We start from the raw sequence: 23,299 nt of genomic DNA on the forward strand, positions 1-23,299 counted from the left end.
CAATGTCTAACCTAATCATTCAAAAACAATTTCTAACCTAATTATTTTAAACAATGTCTGACCTAATCATTTTAAACAATGTCTAACCCTAATCATTTTAAACAATGTCTAACCCTAATCATTTTAAACAATGTCTAACCCTAATCATTTTAAACAATGTCTAACCCTAATCATTTTAAACAATGTCTAACCTAATCATTTTAAACAATGTCTAACCTAATCATTCTAAACAATGTCTAACCCTAATCATTTTAAACAATGTCTAACCCTAATCATTTTAAACAATGTCTAACTTAATCATTCTAAACAATGTCTAACACTGATCATTTTAAACAATGTCTAACCCTTATCATTTTAAACAATGTCTAACCTAATCATTCAAAAACAATGTCTAACCTAATTATTTTAAACAATGTCTAACCTAATCATTTTAAACAATGTCTAACACTTATTATTTTAAACAATGTCTAACTTAATCATTTTAAACAATGTCTAACACTAATCATTTTAAACAATGTCTAACCTAATCATTCAAAAACAATGTCTAACCTAATCATTTTAAACAATGTCTAACCTAATAATTTTAAACAATGTCTAACCTAATCATTCAAAAACAATGTCTAACCTAATCATTTTAAACAATGTCTAACCTAATCATTCAAAAACAATGTCTAACCCTAATAACCATAACTATCTGGTCCTGAGCTGCCTTTTCATTCGCTATTGAGGGTTTTTCTTTCCAAATGATTTCTCCATGATTTGTGGTCCGTCCTCGAACACCTCATTGATACGTTGGCAGGCTTTAGGCCAGAACTTTAAGCCGTGTCCTCAGAAACTTTCAGATTAAAAAAAAAAACTTTGCTTGCTCGCAGAAACATCCCATCACAGCTGTCAGATTGATTGACGTCTCATTTTACTGAGCGCTCGGAGTCGGGGCAAAGCCCCCCCAACAAATGTCCCCGCGACTTTAATCCCAGCCCGCTCTGAAAAAGTCAACGTGGTCGTATAAATAAACAGACATAAGAAGTACAGTATTTACATGTGATGCATTATCATGTTTCTATTTTTACCCTGGTGAATGTGTTTTTTTAATCCGGGGGCATCTAATGCTTCGCGTGACACACTGGAAGTCTTACTGAGGAGTCGCTGTAGCACGAAGCAGAATAATAACCACACGAAGCCCTCAGCCGTGATTAGTGCTGTTAAAACCTGAAATCATGAATATGTGACACTGCGGCTCAGCCGGTGACGGGCAAAGCTTTAATACCGGACACGGTGGTCGAACGGGAAGGCGGAGACGAGCGTTTCCTGTGATTTCCTGAGCGTGAGGTGATTAGCTTCCTTCCTGCAGCCTCCTGACTCCCCAGCGCTTGGCGGGGGAAGCGCTGCGAGCGGGAAACAAAGCGGCGAGGACGTTACATAACGGCGTACGTACACGGTGGCAGAGCTCAGCTGCAACCTCCACTGAGAGAGAGAGCAGTGAGACAGCAGAGAGAGCGACAGGCTGACGACTCCCGTCTCCGGGAGGTCGAGCACAAGATCTGGAAGCTCTTTGAGCGTCGAGCTAAAAACCGTGACGTTAAGAAAAACGTAGACTGGTCTCTTTGAATAATCCTCCCAAACTCCGACATGGACGATGTTTCTTCCACCCGTCTGAAATCACTCTGATTAGAGATTAAACGTTATATAAATGTTGATCCAATAAGTGTCACCGAATGTCCATTTCTATCGTCCGTCAGACTGAAAACGTCAATGGAACGTTAAATAGGATTCTTCGAATCGACTAATTAAAGATATGTAAAGATGCAATGTCCAGATGTAATGATGAAGTATTAAATATTGAGAGAGATTACTGTGGATGTTATACTTCCAACCAGGAGATCGGTGTTGAACACCATGATAACCTTACGTTTCTATTCTAGTTATTTTGAGCCCAAATATGATGGTTTTCCCAAAACTAACTAAAAAAGTGACAAACGAAACCCCTGGGAAATCATGTCATGATTTGCCATCTGATTATTGTTGAGTTTTTCTGGAGTAAAGTTTGTTTATAAAATATTTAAATTCCTTTTTATTAAACTGTTTGAAAATCTGATTATAATATTGAAACAAACACATTGGATGAAAAAGTGAAACACAGATTTACCATTAATTCAGGGATTAGGGAAACCCTAAATGTTTTTTTTATTGTTTGCAATACAGTATTTTCTCATATTGCAGCACTTAGATATATTTGATTTGCTCTATATATCTATTTTTGTGTTTTTGTATGGTCTGCTGGTGAAGTAGCATTAATCACTATGAGAGGGAGGGAGATAAAAAATAATTGAGCAGAGGCGGAGGTATATAGGCCAAAGGGGGTGAAATCCCCACCAGCAAACCACAAGCTGTTGTTCTGTAAAACACTGCAGGTTTAACGAGGGCTTGAGAGTCCTGGACTCACTGGATAGAGCTGAAACACGAGGGAAACAGATTTAATGTAAAGTTCAGAGGACTCGACTTCCTGTAAGTTTAATTTTATTATTTAGCTTCACATGGTGCATAAACATTCAACTTTTTTTTTTAATGTGTGCAATATAATTTGTTCACCTCTAAAAGTGCACTGCTCTTAAAATGTATAGTGTTTATTTGTATATCAGATTTTTATTGTATTTTATTTCTATTATATTTATGTTTCTTGATTTGAGAACCAGTGAGGTGAGACAGGTGAGGTGAGTGGAGGGCCTAACGATGGACAGGTGGAACTAATCAGGGGAGGCAGGCAATCAAAACTGGCGGGAAAACGGACAAAGACAGGAAGTGAAGTGATCTGAAATGAGAGGGGACACGAGTAACAAAATAAAACAGGAAATACTGAAACATGACAGCTGTGAATAAAAAAATACAAAATAAAAACATGAACTCAGAAGCAGGAAGGATTATGAAAAATAAAAAAATCAACTGCTGACTATGAATTCATCTCAGTAAAACTACATCCAGTCATGCTGAAATTTACAAAAAAATATGTTTATGTAAAGAATATTTATGGACACTTTTGCTTTTATTTAATTTCCTGTCTTGATTCATTATATTAAATAATTTATATTGATGTGATTTGAAGTATTGAAGATTTAAAAATGACATCAAATTAAATAACATGATGAAACACATCAGAATGTGAAATAAAAACAATAATCCTGAGACACTTGAAACAATAAGCTGTATTGATCTCTGGGACTGAAGACGAACAACGGAGGCTGAAACCCGAACACGATTCCATGATTTGAACTATGTCCTCACGTGGATTATTTTAAATACTGCATCATTAGCCGGCGCTTCGAGCACATGAGCAAAGACGGAGAGCAGGCGCCTCGTCGGCGTGCGGTAATTAAGGGTTTTCAGCTGAGCTGCTCAGCTGGCTCGAGGTCTGTGACATGGAAAGGCAAGACTCGGATGAGCTTTGAGCTTACGCAACCTAATTGTTTCGCCTCGGAGAGAAGAGCGCTTATCTGTAACATGGGAAGCGTCGCAAGGGCCCGAAGTCATCAAACGTACGCAAACTCCAGCGAGAACGCTAATTAATCCCTCGCGCTGTTCCCGCCCTCCGCTGCCGGCTACTTCCTGGATGAACCGTGCTTCCCTTCATCGGGATCATGTGACTTCACCTCCACATCCTGAGGAACGCCTCTGTGATGAACCAACGCAGAGAAATCTACAGAGAGAATGAGAGATGAATATGATGTAGGAGGAAAAGGTTTATAAATGCTTAATTAGGGACAATATGAAAATGTCAAGTCATGATTATCCCGGTAATTATTACCATTCAGGATATTTTCAGAAAATATGCTTAACGTGACACATACTGTTATGTAAGACACACATAAGATGCATCTTTTTTTAGTGGAAAAACAATAAAATAATCTTAAATATGATGATCGTAAATCATAAGCTCTCCCTGTATAAATAAAGGATAAATCAAGTAAATATATATATTTGTAAACTGTATTTTCATGATCGTGAGCTGGGTGGCTTTTTCAATTCCCTCGGGACGATATATGATTATTTTGATTATGAAACGTCACCACGATCTAAATGTGTTTTTAAATCCGATCTCGTCTGATCAGTGTCTAACAACACACAATCTACGAATCAACTTCTGCAGATTTTAAACAAAATATGAATAGTGCGATGGATTAAATACTAATAACTTTAAAAACTGGATTTACAGCGTGTCTATGGAATGATGGACTTTTGTTAACTGGCCACGAACCAGCTAATTTAAAGCAGAAAAAAAAACAAATTTATGTTCGCTGACTCAGTGAGCTTTGGTGGTGCATTTGGAAGTGCAATGTCCATCTGGTTTTCCTTTTTTTTCCATAAATGTCTTATTTTATTCCCGGTTGGTTTTCGATCAGGTTACTGGTGCAGATTAAGAATATCCTTTTAAAAATCCTTCTAAATGGTTTCATCAAAACAACCTGCCGTCCTTTTGAGAACGTGATGCAAATATTATAAAGATCTTAAATTGGAAGAAAATGCCCAAATTGAGTTTGTTCATCAAGTCTAATTTTGCATCGTCGTTAATGAAGGACTTCACCCTTGAACCTTTAAAAGACAGAATTAAAATAATCTTATTTTTTATGTTTTATATGATTTAATTAATTAACGTAATAAACTGAAGATGCTGTTCTATTATTTTAAAGATTGTTTACATTCAGGTCTGACATTCTCTGCATCATACGAATTATTGAGTTGTTTAAAAATCAGATGCATTTCAGCAGTTTTGGATCATTTGTGAGTGTGTTGCTTCTGTAGGGGGGGGGGGGGGTCAAATAAGCAGAAAACAAGCAAACAAAGAGGCAACGTTATCTAACCAGACTGACTGAATGCAGCGTTTCCACATGAACGGCTGCTGCCATCACTTCTGCATCATGTGCTCTAAGTGCAGCACCGCAACTGTCTGTCTGTCTGCCACGGGGGCAGCACACCACCGCAACTGTCTGTCTGTCTGCCACGGGGGCCGTAACTGTCTGTCTGCCACGGGGGCAGCATGGCACCGTAACTGTCTTTCTGCCACGGGGGCCGTAACTGTCTGTCTGCCACGGGGGCAGCACGGGGGCAGCACGGGGGCCATAACTGTCTGTCTGCCACGGGGGCCGTAACTGTCTGTCTCCCACGGGGGCAGCACGGCACCGCAACTGTCTGTCTGCCATGGGGGCCGTAACTGTCTGTCTGCTACGGGGGCAGCACGGCACCGTAACTACTAGTACTCTACTAGTGCTACTCTAGTGCACTTGCGTACAATTTTGAGGTACTTGTAGTTTACTTATTGTCTATTGACTGCCACTTTATACTTCTACTTCACTACATTTCACTTTTACTCCTCAGCTTTAGTTTCTTTAAATATTTAGATTTAAACAAAATAACAAATAAATGATGATGTATTATTATCGATTAAACCACCAGCAAAGTATCAAGTCAGTAAAAATGATCTCCACCTTTAACATGATGAACACATTAATGCTAAACGACAGACTCAGTTAGAAACGGTGGTAAACAGAGTGGATTTGGTGGAGGAGACCAAACACGGAGCTAAAAGAGAGATAATCGTGGATTTACATTCATCAGGTGACACAAAACATGTTGATATCATGTTACTCGGTTACTGGTGGATCTGGAAACAACAACAACAATGAACAGTTAGAAACTCGTGGTTAACATCAAAACAATGCTACAGAACTACTTGGTTAGGGTTAGTGAAAACATCGTGTTTGGCTTAAAATGACAACGATATTGAAACAAAACAGATATGCAAGAAAAGACTCGTAGACTCGTAACTAATTTATGATGCGTCGAGAGCAAACATCATTCATCATAAAACATAATCTTTAGGAGACCAGGCTGGGAACTATGCTAACAGGTTCATTATCAGCTTGGCCAAGAAAAAAAAAAAAACTTTTTTTGTAGAGGCAGAAATGTTAGAGACATATTTAAATCTGGACCAGTAAAATCTAAACTATCCTGATGGATCGATAAAACTAAAGTGAGTACATTTAGCTTGTTTTGTAATGTGTCTGAACATTTAATACTGTAAATGTCTTGCGTGTCTAAATCGAACGAGGTGAAAACTCTCCCTCGGGTCACATGGAGATCATTGAGCGCTAAAAAGCGTCACATGACCGTGGTGCGTTTACATAATGCAGGAGGCGGTGGGAACTGTCGGCGTGCATGGCTTCATTCTGCAGAAACATGACAGCCAGCGGGCCGGGCATCGAGCTGCAGACAGTCTGTCTGACAGATCAGAGGTCAGCTGGACGCTTAAATAATACGTGGGCATGGAAACACAATACATAAACAAAATAAAAGAGACAGCCGGCCGTCAACAAGGCTGCACGTCAGCGTGTCTGAACAAGCAGATGTGACCGAAAATAAAACTCAAAACTGGATGAAAACTACATTAAAAACAGATTCAGCATAATGCATACATTTCTTTTAAATACATAACATTTATTAAATTTAGAGTCTTTATTTGGCACCATTTTTGGTAATAAGCTGTTTTTTGTTTGTTTTCTTATTACAGGAAACAACTTTATATATGTTGGGCCCACATGCATATTCTAACATAATATTAACACTCAAAACAAAGTCACCTAAAATATGTTCTTATGAGAAAATATGTGAAAAAGCTGTTTTTCGGGAAATTACTGATGAAACTACATATTTGTTTAAAGATTCACATCTTCAGGAGGAACCAATGGGCTTTGAGCTGAGGTGACGGGTTTGATGGCGATAAAGATATGAATTACCCCACAGCCCCACAGTGTTCTAGTAGCCAATCAGGGCTCTTTATTTGACTTGGAGGGAAATGTTATAAATAAAACTTTCAATGAGATGAACAGACGTTTGTCCCCTTCGACCTCTGATGAGCGCTGATTCAGGTCCGAGAGCAGACGTGTCATGGTCACATGACGGTGCCCCCCCGGTGCCCCGTGTGAGGCTGGGGCATCGCCGTCGACCCTCATCTTCGGAGGAGCGGCCAGGGCCTGCGTAATGAATTCACTTTGACCGAAAAGGTCAAACTGAGGCGGATCTTTTTCCAGCTCGCCGTCCGTCCTTGTGAGCGTCAAACGACCTCGGATCAGACAGGAAGCACGTCGTCTTTCTTCGTCTCGCATCTCGTGACATCTCTGGGCAAATTGGTGGGAAAGTAGCTGCTGCGGTCCTCACTCATTTCACTCTGCTTCATCAGTTCTGCAGCTCAATTATATTCATACAGACAGGAAACATAGATTCTAATAACTTAGTCTGGGGCGGAGCCTTTAATGGTGATGAGTGTCTCCTGGTGATAAACTCTCCATGCTGTTTCTGTATCTGCAACGTTTTCCCAGATTGCTGCATGTGTCATCAAACTCTTCATCTACAGTGTTTCGAGCTGTCAGCAGATCGTTGTTATCTGTTACCTGTTATATATTCTAGCACATGTCATCTCATGTAGTGTGCTGATTGAGACCTGAGACCAAGTCCCCTAAAGTCCTGGTCCTGAACCCTCAGGTTTGGGCAGAAAGGGCTGGATGGTCAACGGACCAGCTATTTTTAGAGGCTTAAAGGAGGGAGAATCCTGTTTCATTATCCACAGACGAGGTGGCACAAGTGCGTCATGCAACTCGTTTTTTTGTAATTCTCTAGTTTTTCGGGTGACGGCGCCGCAGCGGCACGTTTTGCCGCCATGTGCCACGTCGACCACGCGTGGACGCGGATGTGATGCTCAGCAATGATATCTACCAACTGCGGTTATAAATAGACAATATGTCGAGTGTGTGTGTTCGTAGTAATCAGAGCGAAGCTGCTGTTGGTGTTGCATGGGGAGATGGGGGGGGGGAGGGGTCAAATGCTCCAGGCCAGCCAATCATAGCGCGGCATCGCGTGATTGAACTCCGACGGTTAACGACACAACTTCCAATAAAGCCTCAGGCAGACGGCGGTCGCTGGTCACAGATGTGTCAGCGCCGATGGTGAGGAGGAGCAAGTACTTTTACTGTTGAGTACTTTTACTATACTTCACATTAGATGCTAAAAAACCTCCCAAAACACTCATCTCCTCCCCGCTGTGTTGGCTGTTACCTAATCTTGGACGCCGCCACAGAGAGGCATGACTTTGTGATCTGGTCACTTCTGTGATGTAACCGCTGCACAAGCGCCTGCAGGAGTGAATGGGCGACTTCAGCAGCACGTCGGAGACGTGAGGCGCCATCATGCTTCCCCTCTCTCTCTCTCGGCGCCATCATACTTCCCCTCTCTCTCTCGGCGCCATCATGCTTCCCCTCTCTCTGACGGCGCCATCATGCTTCCCCTCTCTCTTGGCGCCATCATGCTTCCCCTCTTTCTTGGCACCATCATGCTTCCCCTCTCTCTCTCGCCGCCATCATGCTTCCCCCCTCTCTCTCTCGTCGCCATCATGCTTCCCCTCTCTCCCTCGGCGCCATCATGCTTCCCCTCTCTCTCGGCGCCATCATGCTTCCCCTCTCTCTTGGCGCCATCATGCTTCCCCTCTTTCTTGGCGCCATCATGCTTCCCCTCTCTCTCTGTGCCATCATGCTTCCCCTCTCTCTCTCTCTCTGCGCCATCATGCTTCCCCTCTCTCTCGGTACCATCATGCTTCCCCTCTCTCTCTCGGCGCCATCATGCTTCCCCTCACTGCGCCATCATGTTTCCCCTCTCTCTCTCTGCGCCATCATGCTTCCCCTCTCTCTCGGCGCCATCATGCTTCCCCTCTCTCTTGGCGCCATCATGCTTCCCCTCTCTCTCGGTACCATCATGCTTCCCCTCTCTCTCTCGGCGCCATCATGCTTCCCCTCACTGCGCCATCATGTTTCCCCTCTCTCTCTCTGCGCCATCATGCTTCCCCTCTCTCTCGGCGCCATCATGCTTCCCCTCTCTCTCGGCGCCATCATGCTTCCCCTCTCTCTCTCGGCGCCATCATGCTTCCCCTCTCTCTTGGCGCCATCATGCTTCCCCTCTTTCTTGGCGCCATCATGCTTCCCCTCTCTCTCTGTGCCATCATGCTTCCCCTCTCTCTCTCTCTCTGCGCCATCATGCTTCCCCTCTCTCTCTCGGCGCCATCATGCTTCCCCTCACTGCGCCATCATGTTTCCCCTCTCTCTCTCTGCGCCATCATGCTTCCCCTCTCTCGGCGCCATCATGCTTCGCCTCTCTCTCTCGCCGCCATCATGCTTCCCCTCTCTCTTGGCGCCATCATGCTTCCCCTCACTGCGCCATCATGCTTCCCCTCTCTCTCCATGCCATCATGCTTCCCCTCTCTCTCTCTGCGCCATCATGCTTCCCCTCTCTCTCTCTTGGCGCCATCATGCTTCGCCTCTCTCTCTCTCCGCCATCATGCTTCCCCTCACTGCGCCATCATGCTTCCCCTCTCTCTCGGCGCCGTCATGCTTCCCCTCTCTCTCGGCGCCATCACACTTGAGGTGAAAAGGTGGGCTGTTGTCGACGGCGACCGACTGTTCTTTCATTCATCTCAGACGGTTTTAAAAAGCCAGAGAAGGAGCCAGTTTAATAAACCTACGATGTTCACATGATTTGGGTTTTTAAAAAGTGTTAATGGTGTAAAAAACAAGCATCCATCCGGTTTTACTTATGTTGCTCATATGTTACGTGTTAGAATCGTCTATAAAATAAATAGTTGTGTTTTCTCTGAGTATTTTAGCCATGCAACAACATGTTTTTAACAAGGTCTCTGCTGTATTTATGTCTAGATGACCTTATCTGATGCTTGATTCTTACTGATCACCATCATGATGGAGTTATTCCAGCATCCTTTTCATCTGGTTATTGATATTAAATCACAGATAAATACTTTATTCTGGTTCTTCCAGCTGTGGTAGACCAGCCCACGTGGGTCTTGCTGGATCCGGTGAATCCAGCTTGGTGAAATCCACCGAGCACCTCTGGATGATTTGCACATTGTGACTTTGTTCATGTTGGATGGCGTTCATGCAGCAGATGAACTCTTTGTTTCTCTGTAGTTGTTGCACAATCGCTACATTTATGCTACATCTAAATTTTTAGGGACGATTCTGCTCTTTCAGTTTACCATCCTTTTAATATTTGGAGAAAAACGGTTCATTCACTATAAATCCTCAAGACATATTAAGTTTTTGACTCCTTTTTTTGGGCGACAGCTGAAGGCGTCTCCTTGAGTCACTGTCAGATTTCCCATAATTCCCGTCCAAACGGAATCCAGCCAGACCGGCCCCGGATTACGCAGGTTGGGTGTGAAAACAGATTTGGATACGGTCAATTTAGGCTTTCAGATTTCAGTGTGTGTTTGTGTGTGTGTGTGTGTGTGTGTGTGTTTTCCATCTCCTCCCCCTGCCGAGGTCTAAAATGTGTGCAGATCCTTTTTAAAATTGCGGACGTATTTGTGTAATGGTTGCAAAAAAAACACTTTAGCTCAAGTTAAGTCGTGTGGGCCGCGGCGGCGCCGGCTGATGGCGGGACGCGTCTCGTTGGGATTTGCAGTGTCTGTTATTAAGTACATAATGCCGAGCACGGCTACGTGATCCGCCGGCCATCACCACAGCCGGAGGTCAGCGAGGGTCTTTGGGGAAAAGCAGATCCACACCTTTTCAATCAGCCATCTGATGTCTTTTTAATGCCAATGCTGACTTTTTTTTTTGCATTAAAGCGGATTTTATTCATTATCTTAAAATGGTCAAAATCTCATATGTTTTAGTTTTCATAACTCTGGGATGTATTATTATCTTTTAAGTAAAAACATTATCACTTCCGGTTCCCCGTGAGAAAATCAGTCAGAACTACCAGAAATTATGATTTATTTTCATATTTAATTTCATGCTTTTGTAATTTTCTAATTTAAACCAAATAGTTTGAACATTAAATACTTTGAATATTAATATAAACTACTGTAAAGGTTGTAGGTGTATGGAGGCCCAAAAGCAACAAATGTCACACAAGTGAACACAAACATAGAAAATAGACTTACAGCTACTGATATTGTCTGCACATTGTATTTTTTTCTTTTAAATGTTCTTTATTTTTTATGTTTATTACTATGTTTGAGACTTGGACTCCATACACCTTCCTGTGACTTCATATTTAATACAAGCATCGAGTTACTTTATTACTCAGAATGTGTGAAATATTGCTGGAGAGCAAATGACCTTCAGCAATATTGTATTATTATTATTATTATTATTATTATTATTATTATGGAGACAATAATAAATATGTGAGTTGAACGAGAGAGTCAAGGTCAAAACAGATTATCACACTCAGCTTTTGTTAGTATGGAAAATCATAGTGTTGCTACCATGAATAAATTCAAATTAGTAGTTGATAAAATTAAATAAATGATAAAACCTCGCCTCGTTTCTGCCAGCAGAGAAAACAAACCTCCAGGTTAGTGTGAAGTTTCACGACCCGAGTGGTGAATCATCAACACGTTCTCTGCAGATATTCTCTGAAAACGTCAGACATGCACGACTTGTCTCCCTGCACTGAAACATCACATACATGCACACATACATGCACACATACATGCACACATACGTGCACATACACATGCACACATGCACACACAGATCTCTGCATTTAATCTGCTTTGCATCGTCACACGACACACAGTCCTGCTTTAAAGAGTCCAGAGGGGAATAAGAATCTTCATGTAAAATCACATCTGAGGTTGAGTCTTTAAATCTAACAGCTCTAACAGTTTCTACAGAAACAATCAGATTTGATCCTGAAAATAAAATCTTCATCATGCAAATATGAAACAAGAAGAAGAAATAAACATGTAAACCAAGCAGAGCAGCATCTCCTCTGAAAACCTCAACAAATTAACAAACCTCCCACATAAGAGTTATTTTAGAAATTCTGCAGCACCACCTAGTGGACAGATGTGAGACTGTCTGTAGTATCTGGAGATATTTAAACGTGTTTCTTATACTTTCTAACACCAACTATAAAGAAATCTACCACCATATTTAGATTATTAGTATTATATTGTTATTGTTTTAGAAAACGAGATTAAAGAGGAAAACAGGCAGTATTTCCTCGTTATTGAGGCTCAGGTTCAAAGGTCACGGGGTAAAAGTTCTCAGTCAAATTATATTGATGATTTGTCAGCCTCATGACTTTCAAAATAAAACTCTAAACATGAATCAATTACAGGAAATAAAAGCAGCCCAGATTCTGATTTCATATCCAACATCATGTGATTCTGTCTCTCAGTGCTGTCTCACTTCCTGTCTGTCTCTCTGGGCTCGAAGCCCATTGGTTCCCCCCGATCCCGTCTCACACAGCGTTTACTGGACGTGACCCCGAGTTCGACGTCGACCGTCAGACGAGTGATCAGGAGTCTGAGTCGCCACGGTGATCACAGAGCACAGGATAATCAATGATTACAGTCATTCAGAAAAACCCTCCATCCTGCCTGCGAGGTCACAGGGAGGTCAAGAGATTTATCCATCGTGGATGAAGAGGAAACGTGAGACCAGCTCGCTTGTTGGTGCTTTCAGTAAATTTGAAAGCTGTTTGCACTTTTACTTTGGGTCCATATCCAATGCAGGACTTTTACTTGTAACAGAGTATTTCGACACTGAAGTATTTACAATTAATTGTATTTACTTATATCATTATCTTCTTTTTTTAAAATAATAATTCATTTAGAAAAGACACAAATAACAAGACAAAAAAATAATATTGTTTTATTCACTTTGCTTTCAGACCTGTATTAAACTACATGTATTTATTTCGGACATTCAGAATGCAGCCGGACCTTCGTGATATCGAATGAAAACATAGAGACGGATCACAAATAAAAGAAGCTTTCTTTGTCACTTTCTGTTTCCATGGCAACGTGCATCGATCCACAGAGATACTCTGAGAGACGAGTGCGTGACCGAAGTCCACGTCTGGGTGTTCATATGATCCCATTAGAGTCCTGAAGGGATGATGCGTTTATTTTTGTAGGCCAACAGGAAGTTGTTTCCCCCGCCACAATTAAAAAAAACACGTTTCATGTCCGTGATAACCGGGTACTTTTGTATGTGTGTGTAGCATTGCCAATTCTCGAGGAAACATCTGGTTTCACTACGCTGACGTGGTGAAATAAATCAAATGAACATTTTCTCTCATCAGCGGATCCACTCTCAAACCACCATTTGTCGTCATGGTAACGACAAATGGTTACCAATAGGAGCTCGTGAAATGGTCACAGAATTCAAACACACGGATTTAGACTCAATCAAACTTTAAAACATTTCCGTTGGAGGTTTCGTTGCTGCCGGCGGGTCGATGCTGCGCTACGAGTCGCTCGTGGAGCAGCAGGAAGTGGTCTCGGAGGTGGTTTTAACACCTCGTGCCCTCCTCCTCGGAGGGCATTTGGCGAGAGTGAAATGGGGAAGTTGTGCTGCTGGATTTGGCCGTGCGGCCGGCTGCATATGCTGCGCTGGATTACACTGATCCAACTTAATGCCTAAGACCACGCAATCATTCATAACTACAGGAGCTGTCGAGGGCACGGCCGCGGACGCCGCCGCCGGCGCCGCCATCTGCCACCGCCGGGCGGATTAACTTCGAGGAAGATCTTTAAAGGTGGTGGTGGGAGGAGGAGCCCCAACCCGGAGACCAGCGACCAACCCTAGAACCCAAATTACCCCTCTGCTGGTTGGGTTCCGTCCGTCTCTTTAAGACCTTTAAACAACCATCCTGGACCTTTACTGGTTATCACGTTGCCAAGCAACCAAAGTTCAAGGTATCACTGATGAAGTATCACCATTAGGCCACATTCACACCACACACGTACATTGCCGGACCATTGCCAGCCGATGGAAGGCGTGTCTGGTTCACTGAAATTGCTTTCCCCCAATCAAATTGCTTTACATTCCCCTTCCTTCTTTCTAAACCTCATGAAAATGATTTTTTTTACACATCTTTAAAATTGTCTGATATTTTTACTTTGTTTGATTTATTCCAGTCCTTCTTCCAAGTCTGTTGGGATCCTAGAGTTTGTACTTTGTGACCCTTCCCTGCACTCGGACACCTGAGAGCCTAACTAGCTTGTTTGTGTCCACAGAGAGTCGACGCCCTGCCCTCCGACCATCAGGAGAGTCGATCCGTCCAGCAGGAGAAACCTCCACCACCACTCACAGTTACTGCTGCTGCACTACAACTAAAAAACAACATAAAACAACATCTACCACACTTTCTGGGAACTCTGTGCCTTCAACCAAAATTCACCAGTGATACTTCTGAAGCTTTTTTCTTGATGTTTTTCTTTGGAGCAGGACTCCGCCTGATGTAGGAGGGCCCGGGATCCTGGTCACGCTTTTTATTTTCTCTGGAGTTTAAGAAACTAAAAAATAACAAAACAGGAAAATGCAAATTTTGATGATTTGAACGTCCCAACGTGTTTTTTTGTTTTTCTACCAATTGTGTCAGTGATTTATTTCATATCAGAAGAAAAATCCCTCGCTGTGCAATATCAGTCCATATTTATGTGAAGATGTCATGTGGACGTAGAGTTTTGAACGATAAACTTTTTTGGTTTTATTTTTGTAACGATGTTTTTCCTGATTTCTATTTTTCTAAAACGCTGAAAGACAGATGAACGGAGGGAGGAGAAAAAAGGAATCTGAACACATTTTAAGGAGAGAGAGAGAGAGGACGTTTGGTTGTCACCGAATTTGTCCAAGTTTTTAGCTTTCCTACGACGACGCCCCTTCCTGCTCCGACCAGAGCCAAAGCCATAAGCTGATCTCAGAAAACAACGCGCCAAACGGCGAGATGCATTCAGGGTCTCTCTGTCCGAGGCCGACGCCGCGGTGCTCCTCCCGTCGGCTCGTCTCAGCTGTTGGATTTTTACGAGCAATTGTTTGTGGTTTCCGCTGTAAGTTTCAGGGGCTCAAATCCGAAGTATTTAGTATTTCTCTACCTTTGTGTGGCCTGTTATTCTTGCTGTTATTTTGTACTTCCTCCTACATATCAATCAAGCAACTATAAGTGGCATGAGTACGCGTGTCCGTGAGAACAATGAGTGAGTGTGTTGAGGCCAGAATGCCGGGGAAATACTGTAAATACTCAAATAAAAGCTGCTCAGGTGATAGCAGGATGGAAATGAAGGATCTGAGGAACAAAATGGATAAAATAAAGAATTTACAGTGGATAAGAAATGCCAATTTTATTGGTTAGTTAGATGTTGGCATCTACACCAAACCACTGAAAACCTAATCACCAGTTAGCGTCACGGCAGGTCGTGGAATAGTCAGGAAACGCAGGCTATTGATTGGTATCGTGTACGTGAAAACAAATCCTAATTTTTTTGTATCTCTCAGTACAAAAAACTGCCAATGTAAAGTTAATTACTTTTATGTTCCCTAAACCAAAGCGTACATAGTTTATTTTTAAGTCCAACCGTGATCTTTCTTCCTTAACCAGGTTTTGTTGCCTAAATTTCATGTTCATTTTGTAGCTTAATAGTTAGAAAAACATTAGTTTGAAAGTTGTGCTGAGGGACACCTGAAAAAAGGGCAAAATCAATGTCAATGTACATGAATCAATAGATTTCAATATCGTGACAATTTGACAAACTTCTGTGAGACTGTGTTGGGTTGTGTTTTTTTTTCTCAAAAAGTTAAAAAAGTTAAGTTGAATTAATTCATCTGAAAATATAAAGCTCCATCAAGTTCTTAAAAAGTTAAATGTTCATGTGCTTCGTATGAAACCGTGGCTTAAGAGTCCACATGAAGTCGGTATTTGTTATGAGTCGTCTGCATATTGTGACACTTTCATGTCTCGTGGGTTAATTTCTAGAAATAAGATAAAGTGAACAATGATTATTTATAAACTACATTAATAAATACATTGATTTAAACCCAAAGTTTTCACTGGGATGTTTGATTAAATATATTTAAAAATAATTTCCTCTTCCTGCTTAAAGACTCGGGGGAAACTATGTGAGCATTTACAGTAATTCCTGCTTTATTGTTTCAGTCCTGTTTTTTCTGCCGTTGTGAAAAGTGTTCTGTGTTTCCTTGAAGCTGCTAACCCTCCTGTACTGTGTAGATCGGAGATGTGAGCCTTATCCTGAACAACACCAACATCCCTACCTACACACACACCAACACACCAACACACTAACACACCAACACACACCAACACACAACAACACACACCAACACACACCAACACACACTAACACACACCAACACACACTGCTAACCCTCCTGTACTGTGTAGATCGGAGATGTGAGCCTTATCCTGAACCCCACCAACATCCCTACCTACACACACACCAACACACCAACACACACACCAACACACCAACACACACACCAACACACACCAACACACACACCAACACACACCAACACACACTGCTAACCCTCCTGTGTAGATCGGAGATGTGAGCCTTATCCTGAACCCCACCAACGTCCCTACCTACACACACCAACACACACTGCTAACCCTCCTGTACTGTGTAGTTCGGAGATGTGAGCCTTATCCTGAACCCCACCAACATCCCTACCTACACACACACCAACACACTAACACACTACTAACCCTCCTGTGTAGATCGGAGATGTGAGCCTTATCCTGAACCCCACCAACGTCCCTACCTACACACACCAACACACACTGCTAACCCTCCTGTACTGTGTAGTTCGGAGATGTGAGCCTTATCCTGAACCCCACCAACATCCCTACCTACACACACACCAACACACTAACACACTAACACACCAACACACACCAACACACACCAACACACACTGCTAACCCTCCTGTGTAGATCGGAGATGTGAGCCTTATCCTGAACCCCACCAACGTCCCTACCTACACACACACCAACACACCAACACACGCCAACACACACCAACACACCAACACACACCAACACACACCAACACACACCAACACACACTAACGCATCGGTGGTCCAGTTTGTGCCTTCAGGGAATCGTTGTTTTTGTGTTTTCACCTAAAAAGACGGTTTCCTGTCCATATCACAACAATGTTATCTCAGAATACTTGACACATCGAGCAGGACGAGAACAGGTCAGGATCTTCAGAGTCCTAACATCACCAGGAGTCACATCGCCACCTAGTGGAGAGAACACACTGACCTGGCAGACTATAGGCAAGAATCTGGAGCAGACCAGGATGTTGGGATTTGGTGTTGGTAGTCATATAATAGTACTAGCAGTATTAGCAGTATGTATTAGCAGTATAGTAGTATTAACAGTAGTAGGAATATACAGTTGTAGTAATGTTAGCAGTAGTAGTAATATAAGTAGTAGTAGTAATATTAACAATAGTAGTATTATTAACAGTCGTGGGATTAGCAGTATAGTAATATTAGCAGTAGTGGTGATATAAACAATAGTTATATTATTAACAATAGCGGTAATATTGTAACGAAGAGCCGGTCCAGGGAAAACCTGAGCCAGCCGGTCCAGGGAAAACCTGAGCCAGCCGGTCCAGGGAAAACCTGAGCCAGCCCTATGATCCTGTTTGAATTGTACCATGAATCACATGCGGTCTACGAGCCGGTCTACTAGCAGGGCTGGAAGAGGGTTTCGTTTCTGGTGGTTTTTTTTGGCTGAAAACACAAATGTTTGCTTGCATAAACGGACAGAACTCATAACTAAAACCTTCGATCCCGTCAGAGGCACAAACTGGAGCACGAGGTCCACCAATTCATTTTTGGTTCGATTGAATCGAACATTTTTGCAGAGTTTTATAATGTTTCTTGAAAAGCGACTGTTTGTAGGCGTACCTGAAAAGTGTATTCTTTCTTTCTTTTTTTTATTTTAAATGCATGTTTTCTGATTGAACGACGGCCTCACAGTCATATCGGCCCGGGGACGTTGTGTTCAGCCAACAGTAGTGGAGGTAGTTTCCTTTCCTCTGCTGCCTGTGAGTGAATCACCCGTGAAGCTGCCTCCGTCCATCAAGTACCTTTCTACCGACGCCGTTTCCCGAAAAAACAACGCTGCCAAATCGGTCTGAACAAGCCAAACGTTTCTGACGTTCTCTGTGTATAAGTGGTTTAAGTGTATCACATGTTAAACCTCATCCCGTCAATGTTACATTGTGTTTTTAAACAAAAAGAATCCTGTTTGTTAAACTGTTAATAATATATGCAGAAGAGTTATGAAATAAACTGAAACAAACTCAGATGTGGTCGATTGCTCGGTTGCATTTCATTGTTTGTCCACTTGATGGCGCAGTTTGCTCTGTTTTCAACTCAACATCTCAGAAAACATGGACAAATATTTCCTTGTGGTTTTATTGATTTAACCCAATAATTCTGGGATATTTAACATAAACTACAATATGTTACATGTTCTTTAGCACAAACCAGCTGACACACAGTGAACATGGAGTTTATTACTATTATTACTATGATATATAATGAGATGTTTTTATATAATGAGTAAACATTTGGGAATTAAGTCAAATGCAGTTAAGAAAAATATATTATATCAGTTAGACAAGGACAAGGTGCATCTTTAGAAATACTGTTTTTTAATCAATTTAATGCTAATTATGTATTTGACAGGTGCCTGTAAAATACATAATTAGCATTAAATTGTAATTAAACAGTATTTCCAAAGATGTAATTAAACACAGTATTAGTAAAAAGTATGAAAGCCACTGGATGTATAAATAATGCTCAGTATAATCTGGCATAAATGTAACTCTTTTGCAGATAAAGGAACATTTGCATCACAAGATATACAGGTATGTTCTTCTTTACTATTTTCTTTTGCCAACAACACAACAAAATACATGTGGCACTTGATTGATGACATCAGACGGATATGATAACGGTAATTAAATTAGTTTTAATATACTCACGTTAAAATCAACCCTTTTTTAATGTTCACATTGTAAACATGTCATGGGTCAAATTAATTATTGCAGTGTGTTGAAATAATGATGCCACTCATATGAAAAGTAAAATATATATTTTACTTTTCATATGAGTATATATATATATATATATATAATATATATATATATATATATATATATATATATATATATACTCATATGAAAAGTAAAATATATATTTTATATAAACATAATAATACACAATAGAGTGAAAAGTAAATATATGATTGTCAAAGGCAGTATAATATAATTATTAAAAATGTAACAACGTTGTAAGGGTTAACAAGACTCTGCACTGGAACAACGTTAAAGATGGCTAAGTCAGGGGCACCGGCGTCATTAAAAAAGCAGCCAATGGTAGAGACGGGACAGCACAGCCTCATTTGCATACACGGAGGATAAGAGCAGACAGCGCAGCGCTCAACCTTCATACTTTTCGGTATCTTACGTCATCGTAATCATGCCCGAACCAGGAAAAGCCACCACCACTGCCCCCAAGAAGGGATCCAAGAAAGCGGTCACCAAGACCGCCGGAAAGAAGGACAAGAAGAGGAGAAAGACCAGGAAGGAGAGCTACGCCATCTACGTGTACAAGGTGATGAAGCAGGTCCACCCCGACACCGGCATCTCCTCCAAGGCCATGGGCATCATGAACTCCTTCGTGAGCGACATCTTCGAGCGCATCGCCGGCGAGGCCTCCCGTCTGGCTCACTACAACAAGCGCTCCACCATCACGTCCCGGGAGATCCAGACCGCCGTCCGCCTGCTGCTACCCGGGGAGCTGGCCAAGCACGCCGTGTCCGAGGGCACCAAGGCCGTCACCAAGTACACCAGCTCCAAGTAGACCGCCCCTCTACCTGACGACAACAACCCAACGGCTCTTTTAAGAGCCACGCACTTTTCCTCTAAGAGCTATGTTCTGTCGTGACGTCATCGTTCTCAATGTATGTTTACGTTGTAAACTTGGCCTGGTAGTTGATTTCTACTGCAGGATTGAGTTGGCATTTTTACCCTCTGCGGGCGATGCGAGATCCCTATAAAGAACATTTTATGACCTGACATACATCCGACATGTTAAACGTTGACGCCTACATGTCTAATAAAGGTAGACAACGAGGGCCGACTCGTCTGCCTCCAAAGACCAGTGTTCATACGTGAGGCGTTTTCAAGTGGCTGGGAATTATAGATAATGGGAATTATAGATAATGGGAATACTGCTATTTAATTATTAGTTACCAAATGTGACATGAATGAGACCAAAGCATCGGACCGTCAGAGTTTAGTAGCAGCTGCTTTTATGTTGCATTAACAAATATACTCGACAATAAAGATGCTACATAACTTGTTTTAATACTCACTGTATTATTCAGAGATGTGTATAGAAAACAAAGGGCTGTTTAACAATAATACGTCCACCAAAATAAAAGGAGTATGTTCCTCTGGGTGAGGATGGTTGGTTATTATGGCGCTTTGATTACAGAATATCATATATTGATTTAAAAACAAGGCAGTATTGTGTAAATATTTAATAAGCAAAACAGTTTAACGGTGCAGAGTCCCAGGGCAGATCGCTGTTAATTCCCAAAATGGATTACTAGCTTCTTTTAAAAGTCCTGTATTAAAATCCCTTATTGGGGTAGTTTTAAATATCATGTACACATATTAAGTGATGTAATAAGAGGGACAAATAGAATAAAACCAGTTGGCTGTATGATGTCAAGAGTGTGCAGCACTATCAGAAATGTATTGATTGTAATCCTCACACGAATACACTTTTCTTTTGGTTTTTGCAAAATATAAAACTAAACTTGTTGTTTCATTCGTAAAGCTTCGACAAGCCCCCTAGAATATGATCTAATACCACACTAGAACGGTAATATCCCCGCTTTTATTGTGAAGGAGACCGCTTTTATTGTGAAGGAGAAGGGGTCGAAGGGCTCGCGTGCTGTAGTAGCGTGCTGTTTTGTTCGGCTTCAAATACGTCCGCAAATGAGCTTTAAGTACTGACGCTTTTCGTGGCGGAGGCATCTGTTTTTCTTCGGAACTAACTAGACTCTGACAACATGAGCGGACGTGGAAAAGGAGGCAAGGGACTCGGTAAAGGAGGCGCCAAGCGTCACCGTAAAGTCCTCCGTGATAACATCCAGGGAATCACCAAGCCCGCTATCCGCCGTCTGGCTCGCCGTGGCGGAGTGAAGCGTATCTCCGGTCTGATCTACGAGGAGACCCGCGGTGTGCTGAAGGTCTTCCTGGAGAACGTGATCCGTGACGCCGTCACCTACACCGAGCACGCCAAGAGGAAGACGGTGACCGCCATGGACGTGGTCTACGCTCTGAAGAGGCAGGGCCGCACCCTGTACGGCTTCGGCGGTTAAACTACCAACTTCCTGCTTTCAACAAAACACAACGGCTCTTTTAAGAGCCAACCAACTCCTCTTGAGAGCAGCTTTCCTACAATACAAAATCGTTTGTTAACTCCGCCTTGTCACTAACTCGACCATGAAATCCATATCATACATTATATGTAATCAAAACGGCCAACGTAGGTTTCATTCAAATTCAATGTGCACATTTGTGAAATACTGTTGTTAAGTGTGCTATCCCTACCATACAGTGTTCTAACCTCTAATGTTCTAACTGTACTCTGCAGTGGTTAATCATGCTTTAGCCATATGTATGAAAACTGTCCTGTGAGTGACGCCTTCCAGCTGATTTTATGATTATTCAGTTTTACAAGTCCGATGTGCAGGTCGGTGTGAACGCTGCCTCAACAGAGACAATGTGTCGATTTTAAAGCCCCTCCAAAGGGCAGATGTGTACTGTAAAAAAAAGTAATACGGACAGTATTTCACCATATTACCCATAAACATCGTTGTGTTGTGTGATGTAGGATTCAGCCTTAAATACATGTTTATGTTCCACCCGACCAGCATTGTGTATTTTCATTAGTTAATTCTTTGAAAATCTAATTGTTGGAGCCACCAGGCTCATATGATCATATGGTAATACAATCCCCAACCCAAATATCTGATAAATTGTTGATCTGGCTGCCATAGTTTAACTGGCAGCAGCAGCCGCATAAAAAATAAAGCATTAAATTCAGTGTAAATCATTATGTAAGTACGTTACTTGAATTTTGAGGGTATTTTTTTTGGTGTGGTTGATGTATTCCCATTGTATTTAAATCCATAGTGAACCCAACATTGCAATGTAATTTACTGCAGTGGACACATTGTTATGATGAAATAAATAGCATTTTAGTTCATCATAAGTAGTTCACTAATAAGTATGAATTTGTCTGGAACATGGTTTATATGTGGTATTTTTTCTTCATCTTATCATTTTTCAGACACGTTCCTAATCAAGTTGTTAAAAAAAAAAAAGCAGTGATTGGTGACGTAGCAGCACACGTGGTTGTACCAGGAAGATTGCTCTTAGATACGTGTGTGTGGCTCTTAAAAGAGCCGTTGTGTGGTTTAAGACTGTCGGGTGCGTTTAAGCCCTCTCTCCGCGGATGCGACGGGCCAGCTGGATGTCCTTGGGCATGATGGTGACCCTCTTGGCGTGGATGGCGCACAGGTTGGTGTCCTCGAACAGGCCGACCAGGTAAGCCTCGCTGGACTCCTGCAGAGCCATGACGGCGGAGCTCTGGAAGCGCAGGTCGGTCTTGAAGTCCTGAGCGATCTCTCTGACCAGACGCTGGAAGGGCAGCTTGCGGATCAGCAGCTCGGTGGATTTCTGGTAGCGACGGATCTCCCTGAGAGCGACGGTACCGGGCCTGTAACGGTGAGGCTTCTTCACGCCGCCGGTGGCCGGGGCGCTCTTACGGGCAGCCTTGGTGGCCAGCTGCTTCCTGGGGGCTTTGCCGCCGGTGGATTTACGGGCAGTCTGCTTGGTTCTTGCCATCGTTACTTCTGTTTCTCTTTAGAAAAATAGACATACACAAACGGCGCCAGTGTCTGCTTATATAGCCGGAGCCGAAGCGGGAGCACCGCTGATTGGTCGATGTAAACACGTGATACTGCAGAAAAATGGAGCTCTGAGCAATATTAACTCTTAACAGCCTATGTACAGGAATCATTAGTTTATGTACTTTATTAAACGAGCAAGTGTTACAAAATTAATATGAACCATTATATCTAGTCACGTGCACACACACACACACACATTAAAAAGTAAATAAAAACAAAATAATATATATTTTTAAAAATATAGTTTTAGAACTGTTGTTAAAACCTTTATCAAAGTTTTCATATGCTGTACAGTGTAACAACACGATTGTTGTATTGGACACTGTATATGAAGTTAACCTGACTTGGCAAGCGAGACCTTTAAGCATATTTTTTGTAAAATATTTATTGGCAACCAAATGTTGATCCATATTACC

The 23,299-nt window shown here is 42.0% G+C and overlaps 3 protein-coding genes and 1 long non-coding RNA gene across 5 annotated transcripts; 2 read left to right on the forward strand and 2 right to left on the reverse strand.

Annotated features, from left to right (window-relative positions):
* Positions 1 to 16,461: 16,461 nt before the first annotated feature.
* On the reverse strand, positions 16,462 to 17,198 carry LOC311032120. Of its 2 annotated transcripts, none has more exons than XR_014599160.1 (3): positions 16,907 to 17,198; positions 16,636 to 16,787; positions 16,462 to 16,576 (listed from the first exon to the last, which is right to left on the reverse strand). It is a non-coding gene; the product is annotated as an uncharacterized lncRNA (long non-coding RNA). The 2 variants fall into 2 exon arrangements; XR_014599161.1 differs by having other exon boundaries at positions 16,545 to 16,570.
* A 2,166-nt stretch (positions 17,199 to 19,364) lies between these two features.
* LOC311032350 (histone H2B 1/2) lies at positions 19,365 to 20,106 on the forward strand. Its single transcript, XM_084039064.1, has one exon. It carries the CDS (start codon positions 19,373 to 19,375, stop codon positions 19,754 to 19,756), a length of 384 nt encoding a protein of 127 aa, XP_083895190.1. The 5' UTR covers positions 19,365 to 19,372; the 3' UTR covers positions 19,757 to 20,106.
* A 602-nt stretch (positions 20,107 to 20,708) lies between these two features.
* On the forward strand, positions 20,709 to 21,439 carry LOC311032312 (histone H4). Its single transcript, XM_084038990.1, has one exon. The coding sequence runs from the start codon at positions 20,976 to 20,978 to the stop codon at positions 21,285 to 21,287; it is 312 nt and encodes a 103-aa protein (XP_083895116.1). The 5' UTR covers positions 20,709 to 20,975; the 3' UTR covers positions 21,288 to 21,439.
* A 935-nt stretch (positions 21,440 to 22,374) lies between these two features.
* LOC311032018 (histone H3.2) lies at positions 22,375 to 22,820 on the reverse strand. The gene has a single exon (XM_084038625.1). It carries the CDS (start codon positions 22,816 to 22,818, stop codon positions 22,408 to 22,410), a length of 411 nt encoding a protein of 136 aa, XP_083894751.1. The 5' UTR covers positions 22,819 to 22,820; the 3' UTR covers positions 22,375 to 22,407.
* Positions 22,821 to 23,299: the final 479 nt, after the last annotated feature.

The sequence above is a fragment of the Eutrigla gurnardus genome (assembly GCF_963514095.1).
Source record: "Eutrigla gurnardus genome assembly, chromosome: 21".
Classification (NCBI taxonomy): Eukaryota; Metazoa; Chordata; class Actinopteri; order Perciformes; family Triglidae; genus Eutrigla; species Eutrigla gurnardus.

What these genes read in the sequence shown, in the direction of transcription:
- LOC311032350 (XM_084039064.1), top strand. Translation starts at nt 19,373, where the DNA reads ATGCCCGAACCAGGAAAAGCCACCACCACTGCCCCCAAGAAGGGATCC.
- LOC311032312 (XM_084038990.1), top strand. Translation starts at nt 20,976, where the DNA reads ATGAGCGGACGTGGAAAAGGAGGCAAGGGACTCGGTAAAGGAGGCGCC.
- LOC311032018 (XM_084038625.1), bottom strand. Translation starts at nt 22,818, where the DNA reads ATGGCAAGAACCAAGCAGACTGCCCGTAAATCCACCGGCGGCAAAGCC.